This window comes from Phaseolus vulgaris, chromosome 3, assembly GCF_051622355.1.
Source record: "Phaseolus vulgaris cultivar YP4 chromosome 3, ASM5162235v1, whole genome shotgun sequence".
NCBI lineage: Eukaryota > Viridiplantae > Streptophyta > Magnoliopsida > Fabales > Fabaceae > Phaseolus > Phaseolus vulgaris.
Window position 1 is genome coordinate 3,077,001 of NC_143500.1, and position 15,251 is coordinate 3,092,251.

General features: G+C 31.9%; 2 protein-coding genes across 3 annotated transcripts; one reads left to right on the top strand and one right to left on the bottom strand.

Moving 5' to 3' along the window:
• Positions 1 to 7,362: 7,362 nt before the first annotated feature.
• LOC137806082 (Cysteine/Histidine-rich C1 domain family protein) lies at positions 7,363 to 10,464 on the top strand. Of its 2 annotated transcripts, none has more exons than XM_068606017.2 (3): positions 7,363 to 8,035; positions 8,899 to 9,429; positions 10,071 to 10,464. In XM_068606017.2, the coding sequence occupies exons 1-2, from the start codon at positions 7,630 to 7,632 to the stop codon at positions 9,405 to 9,407; spliced, it is 915 nt and encodes a 304-aa protein (XP_068462118.2). In that variant the 5' UTR covers positions 7,363 to 7,629; the 3' UTR covers positions 9,408 to 9,429; positions 10,071 to 10,464. The 2 variants fall into 2 exon arrangements, with proteins under 2 accessions (XP_068462118.2, XP_068462119.2); XM_068606018.2 differs by having other exon boundaries at positions 7,366 to 8,035; positions 8,899 to 9,433.
• Positions 10,465 to 11,417: 953 nt separating this feature from the next.
• LOC137806081 (Tetratricopeptide repeat (TPR)-like superfamily protein) lies at positions 11,418 to 15,244 on the bottom strand. The gene is made up of 2 exons (XM_068606016.2): positions 14,744 to 15,244; positions 11,418 to 13,675 (listed from the first exon to the last, which is right to left on the bottom strand). Exons 1-2 carry the CDS (start codon positions 15,103 to 15,105, stop codon positions 11,617 to 11,619), a joined length of 2,421 nt encoding a protein of 806 aa, XP_068462117.1. The 5' UTR covers positions 15,106 to 15,244; the 3' UTR covers positions 11,418 to 11,616.
• Between the last annotated feature and the right edge of the window lie 7 nt (positions 15,245 to 15,251).

A 15,251-nucleotide genomic window follows, 5' to 3' on the forward strand; every position in this document is an offset into this window, starting at 1 on the left:
AAGTGTTTTGTGAAGATTTTTTTCAACATTTATGTCTAAATTTGAATACTGATTTAGTCTTTCTTTTCAAAACGAACATTTAACTAGATAGTGTCTAAGTAGTGAATGCTATATATCATACATTTCTAGGGTTGTAATTATTGAAAATACAAGTCTATTTTATACTTTATATTGAATCTTAAATAATCCAGGCCTAAAATAAGTTAATTTAATTAAAGTTTATTCTTTTAGTCACAAAATTCCAGTCCTTGAAAATAAATATATTAGGAATACACCTTTTAGACACCCTTTTTATTACATTCTTTCTTTTTAGTTATTTTTCTAAAAAAATTACATAATAAATAGGGATTCATTAAACAAGAGATATCTCCCACATCCTTTTTATGATTTTTTTAAAATTCAATTAAGAATGTTGCTACTAAAAAAATCCATAAAGTGTATTTCTATTAAGAAAAACAATTAACACTTTTTTGGGTACTCAATTGAAAGAGAAAAAACAAATCACGTATGATATAAAATTTATTTAAGGGTTAACATATTATTAAATATTTAACCATAAAGACATAACTATCTATAATTTATTTTTATCAAATATAATTACAAATTATACTTATATGAACAATAACTCTCCCGTAAGGGGTAAGAAAAAAAGTTTACGATCTTCATATTTGAAGTATTGTCCGTTTTAGAGATCGATATTTCATTACGATTTTATTTTTAAAATGTGTATTTAAGTTACTTTTAACTTTAACTCATAAACGATATAACTTTAACTAATAAACGATATGAGACTATATTAACCGAGAGAATACTTACTATACTATAACAATTACATGAGTGCAAATACTCTCACAAATTCGTTTACTGATCCTCGAAGTCTCATCTTCAAATCAATATTTTGTTGTTGAAAATCTGGGAAATTTTGCAGAAAGAAGGCGAATTAAAAACAAGAGTTTATGGAAGATAAAAGAATTTGTGTTATTTTGAAATTGAAAGCAACAGATAAAGAAAAGAAACACGGTTTCTTACTAAGATGATTACTCAATTAAACAATTGGTAAACTAAATTACTGAAATCATTAGATATAAGTCAAGTAAGCATCAGATTCGTTGCTAACACATATTCTATCAATCCTTCATGCTCACTCTACACTCCTTCTCATTGCTATCATATTTTCTCTAAATAGAAATCACAAATGATTCCATTTTCTCGGATATTATTTAAATTTATCTTAATTTTAATATGAAATTTCTACATTTATTGGATATGGATATGAATATGGATAATATTTAATTTTTTAAATTGAGTATGGAAATGAATATGTACATAGTCTCTATATTCATTTACGTCCTTCTATTGGTTTTAAATTACTAAAATATTTTTAATTTATTAGATAATCTAAAACAATTATATTCGGATTTTTTGGTTTCATAACTTATTTCTAAGTCACCATTTAATCATTTTTATTCTTTTTTACAATTATTCGACTTTTATCCAACATTTATTTTATACTCTCATTTAGTATTTATACGATTATTTTTTTTTTTACATTTGACATTAGAAAAAAAAATGTGTATAATTTTAATCTTAAATACTTGATAATATTATTTTTTTCTTTATTATGATTTTAAATTTTTATAAAAAAATTATTTAATTAATATTTAGAATAGGTCGGAACAATCATGACTTGCCCCAGGTCCAGCATTTGGATCTGAAATAGTACATTGGACCAATTCTAAGCTTATTTTAAATTGTACCCTTTAAATTATTCCAAGGTACATATTATATAGTCATCCTTCCAATATACTTCCCCTGCATTGCACAAGCATACTACCACCAAGCATACTACCACCCTCACCATTGTAATTAGAAGTCAAGTTAGTATTGTCAACAACTACAATAAATAAGACCCTCTTGTGAAAAATTATTGTTTTATCAAATATTTCAGACAAGCCATAGGATCAATACACCAGTCAAAATATGTAAAATATGTTAAATGTTTTATCAATATAATCCATGACCATACCTTTAATTGAGTCATCGTATATATCTCTAAGTGATTTATTCCAGCACTCTTAAATATAACATTGTTCTTTGTTTTCAAATCTCTCCTATTATAGCAACCCACATACATCTCCAAACTTTTTGCATATAGTGATAACTTGGACAACCTAAACTGCAAAAAAATGTGATTTTGAGCAGCAATGATTAACCAAAACCTCATCAATCTTTAAATAGCACATACTCCACATTAACTAGGCTATCCTACAAGTAAAGAACAAATGGCTAGATGTTTCCTTTTCCTTGCCATACATGACACATAATGCATTATCCATGACTACCCTTGCCTAAGTAAATTATCTTTTGTTGCTACTTTATTTTGTAGCATCCCCCAAACTACTAAATGTGTTGAAGGTAAAGCTTTGATCTTCTGAAAATATTCATACATTATCCTGTTCATCACTAAGCATGTTCCTTAATATGATATATGTTGATTTTACTCTGTAGGTAAAAAACTTTCCTTCCTTCCACAACCATGTATCCTCTCCTTGCTTGATTAATCCCTTGTCCTCTAATGGTTGCAATAGCTTAATTACTCGATTCATATCCTAATCAAACAAATTTCTCCTCCACTTCAACTTCCATTTCCACACATTATTGCTCCATCTCCGAGTTTGATTTGGCTTAGCTTCTTTGCAAGTAGATAAAGAATATAATCTTGGAAATTTAACTTTAAGTTCTTCATTGTCTACTCACTTGTCTTTCCAAAATCTTATATTTTTCCCTTCTCCAATCTCTCAAATGATATCATCTTCGAATGTATTCCTCCACTCCTCTAACTCCTAAATCATTTTCAAATCTCTCCACCAAAGAGATTCCTTGTTTATTCTTTGATTCTTTAATTCCCTTTACCCCTCATACTTATACTTTATTATTTCTTTCAATAAACCATCATTTACAGTTTCTAGACACCAAACCCATTTTTCTAATAATGTTATGTTGAATAGTCTTATGTCTATTACCCCTAATCATCTTTCCCCCTTAGATTTACATACATTTTCCCAAGGTATCCATGCTATTTTCCTCACATACGTCTCCCATCCCCATAAAAATTGTCTTTGGATTTTCTTGATTGTTTTCATCACCAAAACAGATATCTTGAAGAAAGATAAATAAAATAATGAGAATGATGTAATCACCGATCTTAGTAAGCAAATCTTGTCTATCATTGATAAATATTTACCTTTCTATCCATCCAATTTTTTCCTAATCTTTCCTATCATCCCTTCCCAGAACATATTCCTTGTATGGTTGTCCCCCATGGCCATTCCCAAATATATGAAAGGGGTTTTTGTAGTGCCACAATTGAGAATGGAAGCATATCAATGTATCATAGTGTTATCTACTCATACCCCTCAAATCTTACTCTTCATATAATTCACTTTTAAACTAGAGGCTAATTCGAAACAACTCATAATAGATTTCAGGAGTAATAAATTTTGAGTATTATCTTTGCAAAAAAATAAAGTTTCATCAGCATATTGGAGAATATTTACCTTAATCTCTCTATCTTCTACTTCAATGTTGTCCAAAAATTTCTTTTCCTCTGCCTATCTTACAACACCCATCATTATAAAATTTAGGAAGGGAACAATGGGTTCATCTTTCCTCAACCCCTTCTCTGATTTGAATTCAATGATGAGTTATTATAATTTTTTTATATGGGTCCACGTATTATTGAAGGTGATTAATCTCTCTAGTTTATTCTAGTTAAAAAATTATAACATGTGAGAACTTTAACCACCTTATATTTAGGACTAAATATATAATATAAAATTCAGAAATAGTTGAGTTAGATAATGATCCAATAAGGTAACTTAGTGATATGTATAATAATGATCCAATAGGTAACTTAATATGCACATAATGATGTGGCGAATCTAATACAAGTGTTGCATGAGCAATATAAAAGAATGCTCTAAATTAATCTAATAAAAAAAAAATCAATCTACTATATACAATTGACATGTTTGTAACCTGTGAGATAAAGAGAGAAGAATCTAGGTTGAAGTAGAGAAATGAGGTATCTAGACTACTATTGCTCTTTCAAGCTGCATCTTCTTCCCTTTATTAAACAATTAATCTATTGTTCTTCAGCTTTTGAATTTTCTTAATCAGCATAGTAGAAAGCATTTTGTTTCCACAATTCAAACGTTTAAAAAGATTTATCTGGAAGAAACATAATAGGGTTGAGTTAGGTAACAATTTTGGTTCTTATTATTCTTAGGGTGAAGTGTTAATAACTAAATAGAACAAAAAGTGACAGCAAATAGCAAAATGGTGGAAAGGTTTTGGTGCTGAAAGTCTTAAAGATGAAAGATAGGAATACGAATACGTATCTCAATTTTGGGCACTTTTGTTGTTTGGCTTGTGGATTTTGGAAGCCAAAATGGGATAAAGCAAAATTAATGTAGGAATAATGTAAATGGGAATCACTTGCAACACTCAAACAAATAATAATTGGGAATCACTTTCAATGACACATAGTCAAGTGATTGAAAGGGGCATCTAATAATTCTTCAAATATTTATGGAATACAACTCACAAAATTAACTATATTAAACCGTGTTATAGGATGCAAATTAATCACATTGTTTAATTACATTATTAAGCATTAAGAACTATATCTTAAAGTGAACTCAATCTCATAAAATTTGTTTAATAAAATAAAATTTATAGTCATATATATATATAATATTAGAAAGTGAATTTGAAGTTTAATTCAATTTTATAAAAACTCAATAACGGTCTGATTAACAAGATGTTTTAATACCATGTTAAAGAATGAACTTTAAGTCTAACTCAACCTTATAAAATCAACTTATAAGATGAGATTTACACTTATATACTATGAGATGTCTTTATCTCTTGAAATAATTTTCAATGTATAATTTAAAACATATTTCTAAATAGTTAGAATCTTCAACACATCTTCTCACACCATCAAATATAAAAATAAGAAAGATCGAATAGCAAATAACATGAGAAATCCAAATAATTGTTGGGTATGAAGTTAAGACCAATTGGGTTGGACTGACTAGGCACCATGTTTAGTGAGTGGGCTTAATCATTGTGTCCCTTTTATAATATCTATTTAAAGAGATAATTGTACTTGTAATTGGTATGCAAAAGGATAGAATAAAAACTTAATAGTTGTCCGTGTGGATGTAGATTGCAGTTGGCGACCAAACCACGTTAAATCATGTGAGGTTTATTTTCTGCAGTTGATTCGTAATTATGTGTGTTGCTTCCGCGTGCGTTTTCCCCATCAATAATTTAATTAAGATAGGTTATTAATAATTTTGATATCATCTTAAGATAATGAAATTTCAATCTAACTTAAACTCTCATAATTAACTTATAAAAGTAAACTTATAAAGTAAAATTCTCACTTTAGCAAAATGCCTAATTTTATCTCAAAATCAAACTACCCCTTGAATTGCTTGAAAGAAAACCTTGACTTTGGAGAAAGGGTATCAATTTTTTTCCTTACATTTCACCAACTTCGTAGAAATCTCAATTTATTGGCCCCACATCGAACAAAAACCCTATGTTCTAATGCTGGCTTCCCAAGAAACACATATATATGAGTTTATTTGCGTAAAATAATTTTACAAAAGCAATTAATCAAAAATCATTATCGATATGATTTATAATTGTTAAAACTATAAAAAAAATTACTTTGTGTGATGGTTTGTGATTAAATTTACATTATCAGTGTAAAGATTATGTACCTGTATGGATATTGGGGACTGAGTAATGTTGATCCACGTCGATACAAGGTGTCTTCTTCACTCTTGGTTGTCCTATTCTTCAAGTCTTCTTTCTCTTCGCGTGCTTCGGTCGGCCGGCGGGGGTACCTGCGATTGCACTCCGACGCTCAAGTCAGCGATGGTGCTCAAGTGTGAATTCTCTGATAGTATGGAAAACGTACCTTTTCCCCCTTTTCAGAAGTCCCTTTAGTAGGTTGACCTGGGCCTTGGCCATGTGGGCCAATCAGTTGATGGTTAGAGACATGCTTAGTGGTCTTTGGGTCGTGCCTGGTGGTTTCCTGAAAACCAGGGGAGTGGTCTAGAGAATGTGTTTTTACTTCGTCAATGGTTGTCATAACTGCTCTTTTCTACACGTGTAACCACGTTCTGGATTAAATTAGATTTAATCGACATAAACCATTCGGTCGTCCGGCTAGAGGTCATGGAAGGACGAAGAGTCGTATAAGACGCAGGGTTTTGTGATGATTTTACCATGAGTATACTGCGGTCGTCCGGTGCCGACCGGTACAGATTATTTTATGTTAAAAACATATTATTAGTTCAAAATTAATTAACAAACTGTGCTTGTTTAGAGAGACACTTAAACTGAACTTCCTCAAAACAGTTATTATTTTATTACGTATGGTGCATTGAAAAGGTGTTTATCATGTTTTAAAGATAATTAGTGTTATTGTTTAAGGATAATTCACAAAATAATAGAGATAGATATGATTCTCAAAATATTTTATAAAAAAAATGGCTTTAAATGAGGAAAGATGTACAATTTATTTATTTTATTTTTTGAATCGATCCAATGTCAGAAAATATACTATGAAAACCTAGTGCTTATTAAATAATAATGATGAATCTTTTATTTTTAATATCATATTTCAATTAAAAAAATCTTTAACGTGATTATTTAATTACACGATGTTAATTAACATTCTTAATAAATATAAACATTAGATAACACTTTTTTATATTTGAATTGAAATGGAATATAAAATAAATTATATAAGTATTTTTTTTTCTTAATTAAGAGTTGAATTCATTCTATCATAGACAAATTCATTTTTATTTTTTTTTAAAAAAAACTAAAAAAAAGACACATACATTACAAGAAAATTATTAAATAGAAATCAATCTTAAAGACCAACAATAATTAGTTATTATATTAAAAAAATTAGATATTATTTTAGAGATTAAAAACTTTATTGATATATAAATTAGTTTCTATTATTAATAAATGATTTCCAAATTAGTATTTAATTAGATACCTAGGTTTTGAATACCAACTTTAGATCTAAATAATTGGTAGCTAAAACTTAGATAACTAATAGATATCAATTTAAAAATTATTTATCAATAATAAAAATTAATAATTTTTTAATAACTAAAATAATATTTAATTTAATCAATATAAAAGTAAATATTTTTTTTATCTAAGTAATTAATCATTTTATAGTAGTAGTGATAATATTACCAGAGATAAGCATTGGAAATAGAGAGAAGAAAGAGTACAAGTTACAGAGTAGCACAAGGTGGCACAAGCATCATGCACAAACAAAAAGGTTAATAGTGCTTCTTCATATGTCTCACACACATGCAAGATGCTTTGATGCATGGCATCTTCTTAATTTCAACAATTAGCTCTTTAGTTTTCCAAAGACATGAACAGTGCAACCACCTTTTTGCAGACAAATTTATATATATATATATATATATATATATATATATATATTCTGCAGAAGGTGTGGCCATTTGTTCTACACTAAATTGAAGAGAAGAGGGTTACTATATATTAATCCATAGATAGATGATGATGATGAAGAGTCTAAGGCAAGTGAAGAAAAGCAAAAGCTATAGGTTTGAAAAGTGTTCACCAACAATGGAACACCACCAATTCAAAGCCCCCAGTGAGCAATATTCCACAGGGTTTGTGAGCAAAAGGTCTCCTCCTCCACCTGTGGAGTTTCCAACCTCTCCACAGCTGATATTTGGGGAGGAGATTGTTCACTTCAGCCACCCTCAGCACCCTCTGTCAATGGTGGATCTCCCTGATCTCTTCAACTGTGTAGGGTGCAAGGAGTATGGGTCTGGGAAGAGGTTTGTTTGCCAACAATGTGACTTTCAGATGCATGATTTCTGTGCCTTGGCTCCTACTGCTCTCAAGGCACATCCCTTTCACTCACAACACTCTCTCTTGTTCCACTCCAAACCAGGTTATCATCTTCTTCATCTCTCTCTCACTCTTCAATCATCATAACCTTGTTCAATCAAATATTATCAACCATGTATATGTATCAGAGATAATGTTACAGAAAGAACTGTGCTGAATATTATATGATTTTAATCTCTAGATATTTCTTTCTTACAATCCATTTAGTAATTGCTTCAAAAAACTGTTTCTTTTGATATATATGGATATTGATAAAGATTCCATTTGAAAACAGAATTTATAAAGTTTGGATAAATTTTTTCATAAAATTTGACATATATGATCACATTAGCAGGTAATAAAGACATCTCAAACAATTGGATGCCTCAAAAGTCCACTCATCATTTAAAAAAATCAAATAAATTTTTCACAACTTAAAATAAATTAACACATATTAAAAATAGACTTTTAATCTAACTCAACCTTATAACACTTTGTGAAATTTGCATCTACTTATATATTATAAAAAGTTATAATCTATAATCGATATGAGATCCTCAACACACTTTCTTCATGTCGAGGTTACCAACTGGGTGTGACACTATATATTATACATAGTCCGATAACGAGTTGTCTGATAAGGTCAACAAACAATCGTTAGGATAGACTATACATATTAATAAGTAAACTTTAAACTTAACTTAACTTCATAAAATCACCAGCTTAAAAAATAAGATTTATATTTATTTATATACTTATATTTATTTATATACTATGAAATGTTCTAATTATAATTTATAATTTATTGAGATGTTGTAAATTGAATTAAAAATAAGATTTATTTGGAGAAAGTAAGAAAAATAAAATATTTTTATGAATTTGATAATAATTGGTGGAAAAATTGATTGCATGGGTAACGTGTTTCAGTAAAAAGTGGAATGGGAGGGAAAGTGAAGTGCGATGTGTGTGTGAAGCCGACGAAGGGCTTCGCCTTCCTCTGCACCGCCTGCGCCTTCCAGATGCATCCCTGCTGCGCCATGCTCAACACCGAGATCGACTTCCCTTCGCATCCCCACACTCTCAAGATCCTCCCAACAACCTCCTCCGCCGCCGTCGACCCCGCCTCCTTCGTCTGCGCCGAGTGCAAGAAGCGCAAGTCCGGCAAGGTCTACCGCTGCACCGTCTGCGACTACCACCTCCACGCCGCCTGCGCCAAGACCAAGATCAACGGCCTCCTCGCGAACGGCATCAAGCCGCCGCAGAAGCCGAGCGTGCTCGCCGCCGCCGCCCGCGTGGCCTCTCAGGTGGTGATCGAGTTCATCGGAGGACTGGTGGAGGGCATCGGAGAAAGCGTGGGGGACGTGCTTGTGCAGAACATTACGAAGGGAAACGCTGTTTCGCCCGCTAACGCTAGTCCCAAACCACGTTACAAATAATCACTTATTTCCCCTTCAAAAAGTTAGTACATATCATTCCCCTTCAACAACATTTTTCATTTCTTTTCTTATAATTATTTATCTACAAATTTGTTTAAATATCTTTTAAATTTCATCATACAAAACTTTTTTTGTTTAAGAATAACACTTTCGTAACATTCTATCTAAATTTTGCTTCTAGTATATAAGCATGAGTAAAATATACAAATATTTGAAATAGGAATTAATTCGACTTTTTAATCCATTTTATAGCAAAAAGAAATAGCATTAACGTCTTTAAAGAATATGGATAGGTTAACAACTATGTATCAAATTATAATTGAAAAAATATTTTTTTTCAAAATTAATTTTAAAATTGTATTGATCAAATTACAAATGTATTTGTTGAAATAGATATATTTGGTGTATTTTAAATATTTTTCTTATAAAAATGAGTTATATAGGAAAAATGTTATTTTAACATCTTTAAATTAAAATAAATTAGTTTACAACTGTGATTTCATCAATACAATTTTAAAATTATTCTAAATCAATACAATTTTAAAATTATTCTATTTACCGTTAATCTGATGCATAATTATCAATATATCATCACTTTTTCCATATACAGTAGGTTTCACTAACATTAACATCATTTGACATTTCTCTTACATACTGTTTCAGGGATGAATCTTTTTCAAGTTTCCTCTGACACGTTTGGGAAAGAAATAGGCACACAAGAAAATATTTATGCTACAATATTTGTTCTTCTAGAATGTGTCTCCCTCTTAAATGTAAGTGTGGAAAAAAGAGGATATATTCCTAATTTTCTAGATACATTCAATATGTAATAGGAAAAGAAGAATTGTATAGTATTGATTGTTGCAACTAGTGTTTTATATTGTTGATTCTGTGTATATTTTGTGGTTGGTTTGAGGAGGGGAGTTCTAAAAGGTGGCAGGCTAGTGTTTCATATGTAATAGGTTTTTTTTTCTGTAAATTTTGAAGTGATTGTTATATGTGTGTAAATTGTAATATTTCATATATAAATATTGCATTATTTGTCTTTTTTATTGTATATTTATTATTCATTCTATAACATTAGTGACACTTTTTTTATAAAGGAAAAATCCTTTAAAGAGGTAGTCCTACCTTTACACAGATGATGCTTCACCTACTTAATAGCTTTTCTTAACCCCATCACCAAAATACTTTAATCAATACATAAGAACACAACTCATCACCACTCATTTGAAGAATACATGCTCACATGTCCTTGGACCATTCAGTGGTAGGATTCCCCTTTTGTGCAAATTGACCTTTCATGGAACTCTATATCTTCAAATACCTTCCATGCAAGAGTTGTCACTTTCATTGCAATCAGTTGCATATGACCAACATTCCTACTTCTATATCCACTATCCCTGTGAAGATTTAGATACTAAACTAACTCTATGTGTTATCCATTGTCACTTATTTTGTTGATCTTTTCTATGAACTAGGTCTAGCTAGTTGGTAAACAATTAAGTATTTTAAGCATGTAGATGGATGTTTTGTTTCTTGATTGTGTATAGGAAGAAGATTGGTTATTAAAAGAGGTAAAGCTCACTTTAATGTATTATAAGCATAATAATTAAAAAAAACTTCAAAAAAATAATTATTATTATTTCCTATAAGTAAAAAAAAATACTATAAAAAATATATATCATAGCAATTATAAACTCAAACTTGGATTTGGATTTGGACCCCAAAACAAACCAAACTAACTGTGTAAATGGTTTGAATCGGGTAATCAAATTTATTATTAAAATAAAAAGTTGATAGTAAAGTTTGAAGTGAACCAAATTGACTGTGAAAAAATAAACAGGTTTACGTGATCAGATGAATTAGATTAAGTCATGTTTTCAATTCATTATAATGTTATGCATTCACTCAAAGTTGTATATATTGTACTGAATTGCTTGCTTGAACTTGCACTAGTTTCATAATGAGAGACGCTACAAAAAAAATATCCTACTACAAGTTAAATGTAATAATTCTGCATAATGCAGAGAAGACAACAGCATGAAATCTAATTCAGCTCATTTGGTTACATCAAGTGTACCCATATATCTATATACAAATAGAATGTTACCTAAAAGATAAAACTATTATAAGAGATTTAAACTAATCTTGTCTAAGAAAAAAGATAAAATGAATCTTACTCAGAGATAAATGATGTATCTAATCACTACCAGTAGTCACCACAGGAGCAAATGCCATGCTGAAAATGATGGAACCGGTTTATGTCTCTGATAACAATTTCTCTCTGCACAATTTTTGATATAAACTTTATAACAGTGTGACAATCTACACAAATCCGAAGATTTTTAATGATACGAATAGAAGATGCAGGTGGAGTATGTATCAGTCCAAAAGCCAGTGCCAGTCTTTCACTGTGTGCCCACAAGAGACTTTGCTTTTCATCATCCTCCACATTAAGCAGAACAACACTGCAATCAGGAACATACCCTGCTTCCCTGCTTTTTTTGTTTAACCATTCAAGCATTGCATGTATTAGTTTAATGTCGGGATGAGAGGTGTCTCCTACAGTGAAATAGTGAACTACACCTTGGTTCTCAACCCAGCTTAATCCTGGTTCCTTTTTCACTTTTATCTTTTTCATGTTTTTTCTAACAGAAGCAACTCTGTCCCATCTCCTTTCTGTGGCATACATGTTTGACAGAAGTACATGAGTTGCATCATCATGGGGCTCCATCTCAAGTACGTGCTGTGCACAAACTTTACCTAGGTCAAGATTCTTATGGATAACACAAGCACCAAGTAGTGCACGCCACACCATAACACTAGGCTGAAATGGAATTTCTCCAATGAGGTTAATTGCTTCATCAAATTGGCCTAATCTTCCAAGAAGCCAAACCATGCAAGTATAATGTTCTATGCATGGTTCAATGCCATAGTCCTGTAACATTGACCTAAAATGAGTTCGTCCTTTGTCTAACAACCCTGCATTGCTACATGCAGAAAGAACACCAACAAAAGTGAGTTTATTTGGTTTACAATTGGTCTTTTGCATCATGTCAAATAAGTCTAGAGCCTCCATACTCAAGCCATGCATAGAATATCCACATATTATAGCATTCCATGAAACTTCATTTCGTTTATTCATCTTATCAAATGTTAGCCGAGCATCATCAATTCTACCACATTTAGCATACATGTCTATCAAAGAATTTGCAACTACATTATCATTGTTATACATGGTTTTGATGGTTAAGGAATGAATTTGACGCCCTGGCTCTAATGAAACTAAACTGGCAGAGGCACGCAGAACACTTGAGTAAGTCACTTCTGTTGGCTGTATATCATATCCAAGCATGTTTGAAAATAAATTTAATGCTTTCTCCCCATCCCCTAACTGAACATAACCAACAATTATAGTATTCCAAGTAACCTCGTTTTTCTCTACCGATCCAATGAATAACTTCACCGAGTTTTCAATTTCACCACACTTGGCGTAAACATCCATGAGGGCATTGGACACAAACACATTTGAGTCAATACCAACTTTCAGTACAGAAGAATGAATTTGCCTTCCCAAATTCAATGAAACCAGAGATGCACAAGCTTGCAGCACACTAGCAAAAGTAAAATTATTAGGGACAACAGATGATTGCCTCATTCTACAAAACAACTCCAAAGCCTCTCTACTCTTTTCACTTTGAGCATACCGCGCTATCATGAGACTCCATGGAATAAGATCATCTTTCGGCATTTCTTCGAAAAGTTGCTGTGCCTCGGCAATCTCTCCAGACTTGGCATACAGTTCAAGCAGTGCAGTGCCAACATAAAGATCCCTATCATAACACGCTTTCAAAGCACATCCATGAACGCTTTTCCCAACCTCAAAGGCTTCTAGACCAAGACAGGACTTGAGCGCAGCAGAAATGGAAAAATTGTTTGGTGGGTACCCCATAGTCCTCATCTGGCAGAAAAGTAGCAAGGCATCCTCATTGCAATAGTTCTCAGCATAGCAAGCTACCATTCCAGTCCAAGACACCATGTCCTTACAACAAATGCCATCAAAAACAGCACGTGCAGCATCAACATTTCCACAGACAGAATAGGCACTAAGTAGTGCAGTCCCAACATACGCATCAGAGTGATGACCAAGCTTATAAACATATGCATGCACACTCCAAGATGTATCAGTCAACTCCATTCTCACCAGCAACTTGAGTAGTGTCGTGAAAACAAACTGGTTCACCTCGTATCCTTCTCTGAACAACCTGTGTTCACCAATTGGATTGGATCAACTTCGAGGTGAAAAACCATCACATTCAATCACTTCAGTTTTCTTAATATCTAATTGGTTTAGTTTAAATTTAAATTTGATCCAATTCAATCCATAAAGCCATTTGGATTGCAAATATCAGGGTTTTTTGGGTGAACTAGGGTATCCCTCTGTCCAGAGCCAAGGACTGATACTTGAGATATTAAGACTCATTTAAGGGGTTAACCTCTCCCGACAAATGTTTTTCAATACACACATACCAGAGATCAAACCTGACTATAACTCTTTAAATGTATACTATTAAAATAAACTTATCCAGATTGATAATGATATTTATAGTCACACTCAAATAATTACTAAAAATTATCTATAATTAGATATACATTCATAAATAAATATAAATTGCGACGAAAATTTAAAAATGAAAACATGAATGATATAAACTCAGTAGTGATCCTGTTAGGCAACACAAATAACATAGATGAAAAAACATTTGAAACCCAATGCAGTACAAAAGAAAAGTTTCGGCTCTCGAACACAACACGGAAATACATATAATCTTTAAAATGTGAGACACGAGGACACGTATATATTATATAAATTATTAATTATATAAATTGACAATAAAGATTTATGTACACAAGTATGTTTCAGTTTTTTTTATAGCACAAAGATATTTTCCATGACTGGTTGACAAGAATTTGTTTCTTATCTTTATAATCATAATAAAAATTTATACAATAAATTTGATTTTTTAAAAAAATTAATGTATTTCTTCTTTTTAAAATTGTGTTAGAACCGTGTTAGAATTCTCAAAAACTTATAAATATTTTTTGAATTGGACACTTACGTGTCTTATTGTGTCTTATTGTGTCTTACAAGTGTTGGTGTCTGATAAGTGTGTCCAACACGGACATGTTATTTAATAGACGTGTCCAAGCCTTATGTCCTTTTTGTTTTATTGGATTGGTTCATGAAGGACCCAACCCAACTAGCAAGTAGCAAACTTCCTAACTTAACTTGTGACTGACTAAATAGGTGGTGGAATTGTGAAGAGGCATACCTGAGAAGCAAGTGAAGGGCGTGATGAAATTGGCCGGAACAGGAGAAGCCATGAGCCAAGGTGACGAAAGAGGCGGTGTTAATGAGGGGCATTTCGTCGAACAGTTTGGAGGCGTCATCGAAGGAGTGGAAGTGGACGTAGGTGTTGAGAAGAACGTTTTGGGCGAAGAGGTCCAAAGGGGCGCCTCGCTTGAGAATGTGGCAGTGGAGGCTCTTCCCTGAGTTGGGGTGGCGATTTCGGATAGCTTGTTGGAGCATGGTGGCGTAGGAATAGGAATCCAACGCATCTTGGTGATGGAAATGAGTGGAACAGAAGCGTCTTACAACCCTCAATAGCTTTGCATCATACACTGATCTGATCATCACAACTCTGTAACTTCTATGCTACCTCACTCCTCACCCTCCATTTCTCTTCTTCTTCACTTCTCGCGCCCAAAACAACCTTTCAATTTAAACCTTTTCATTTTTTACATAATAATGTGATGCTCAAAATAGAAAAATTGTCGTCA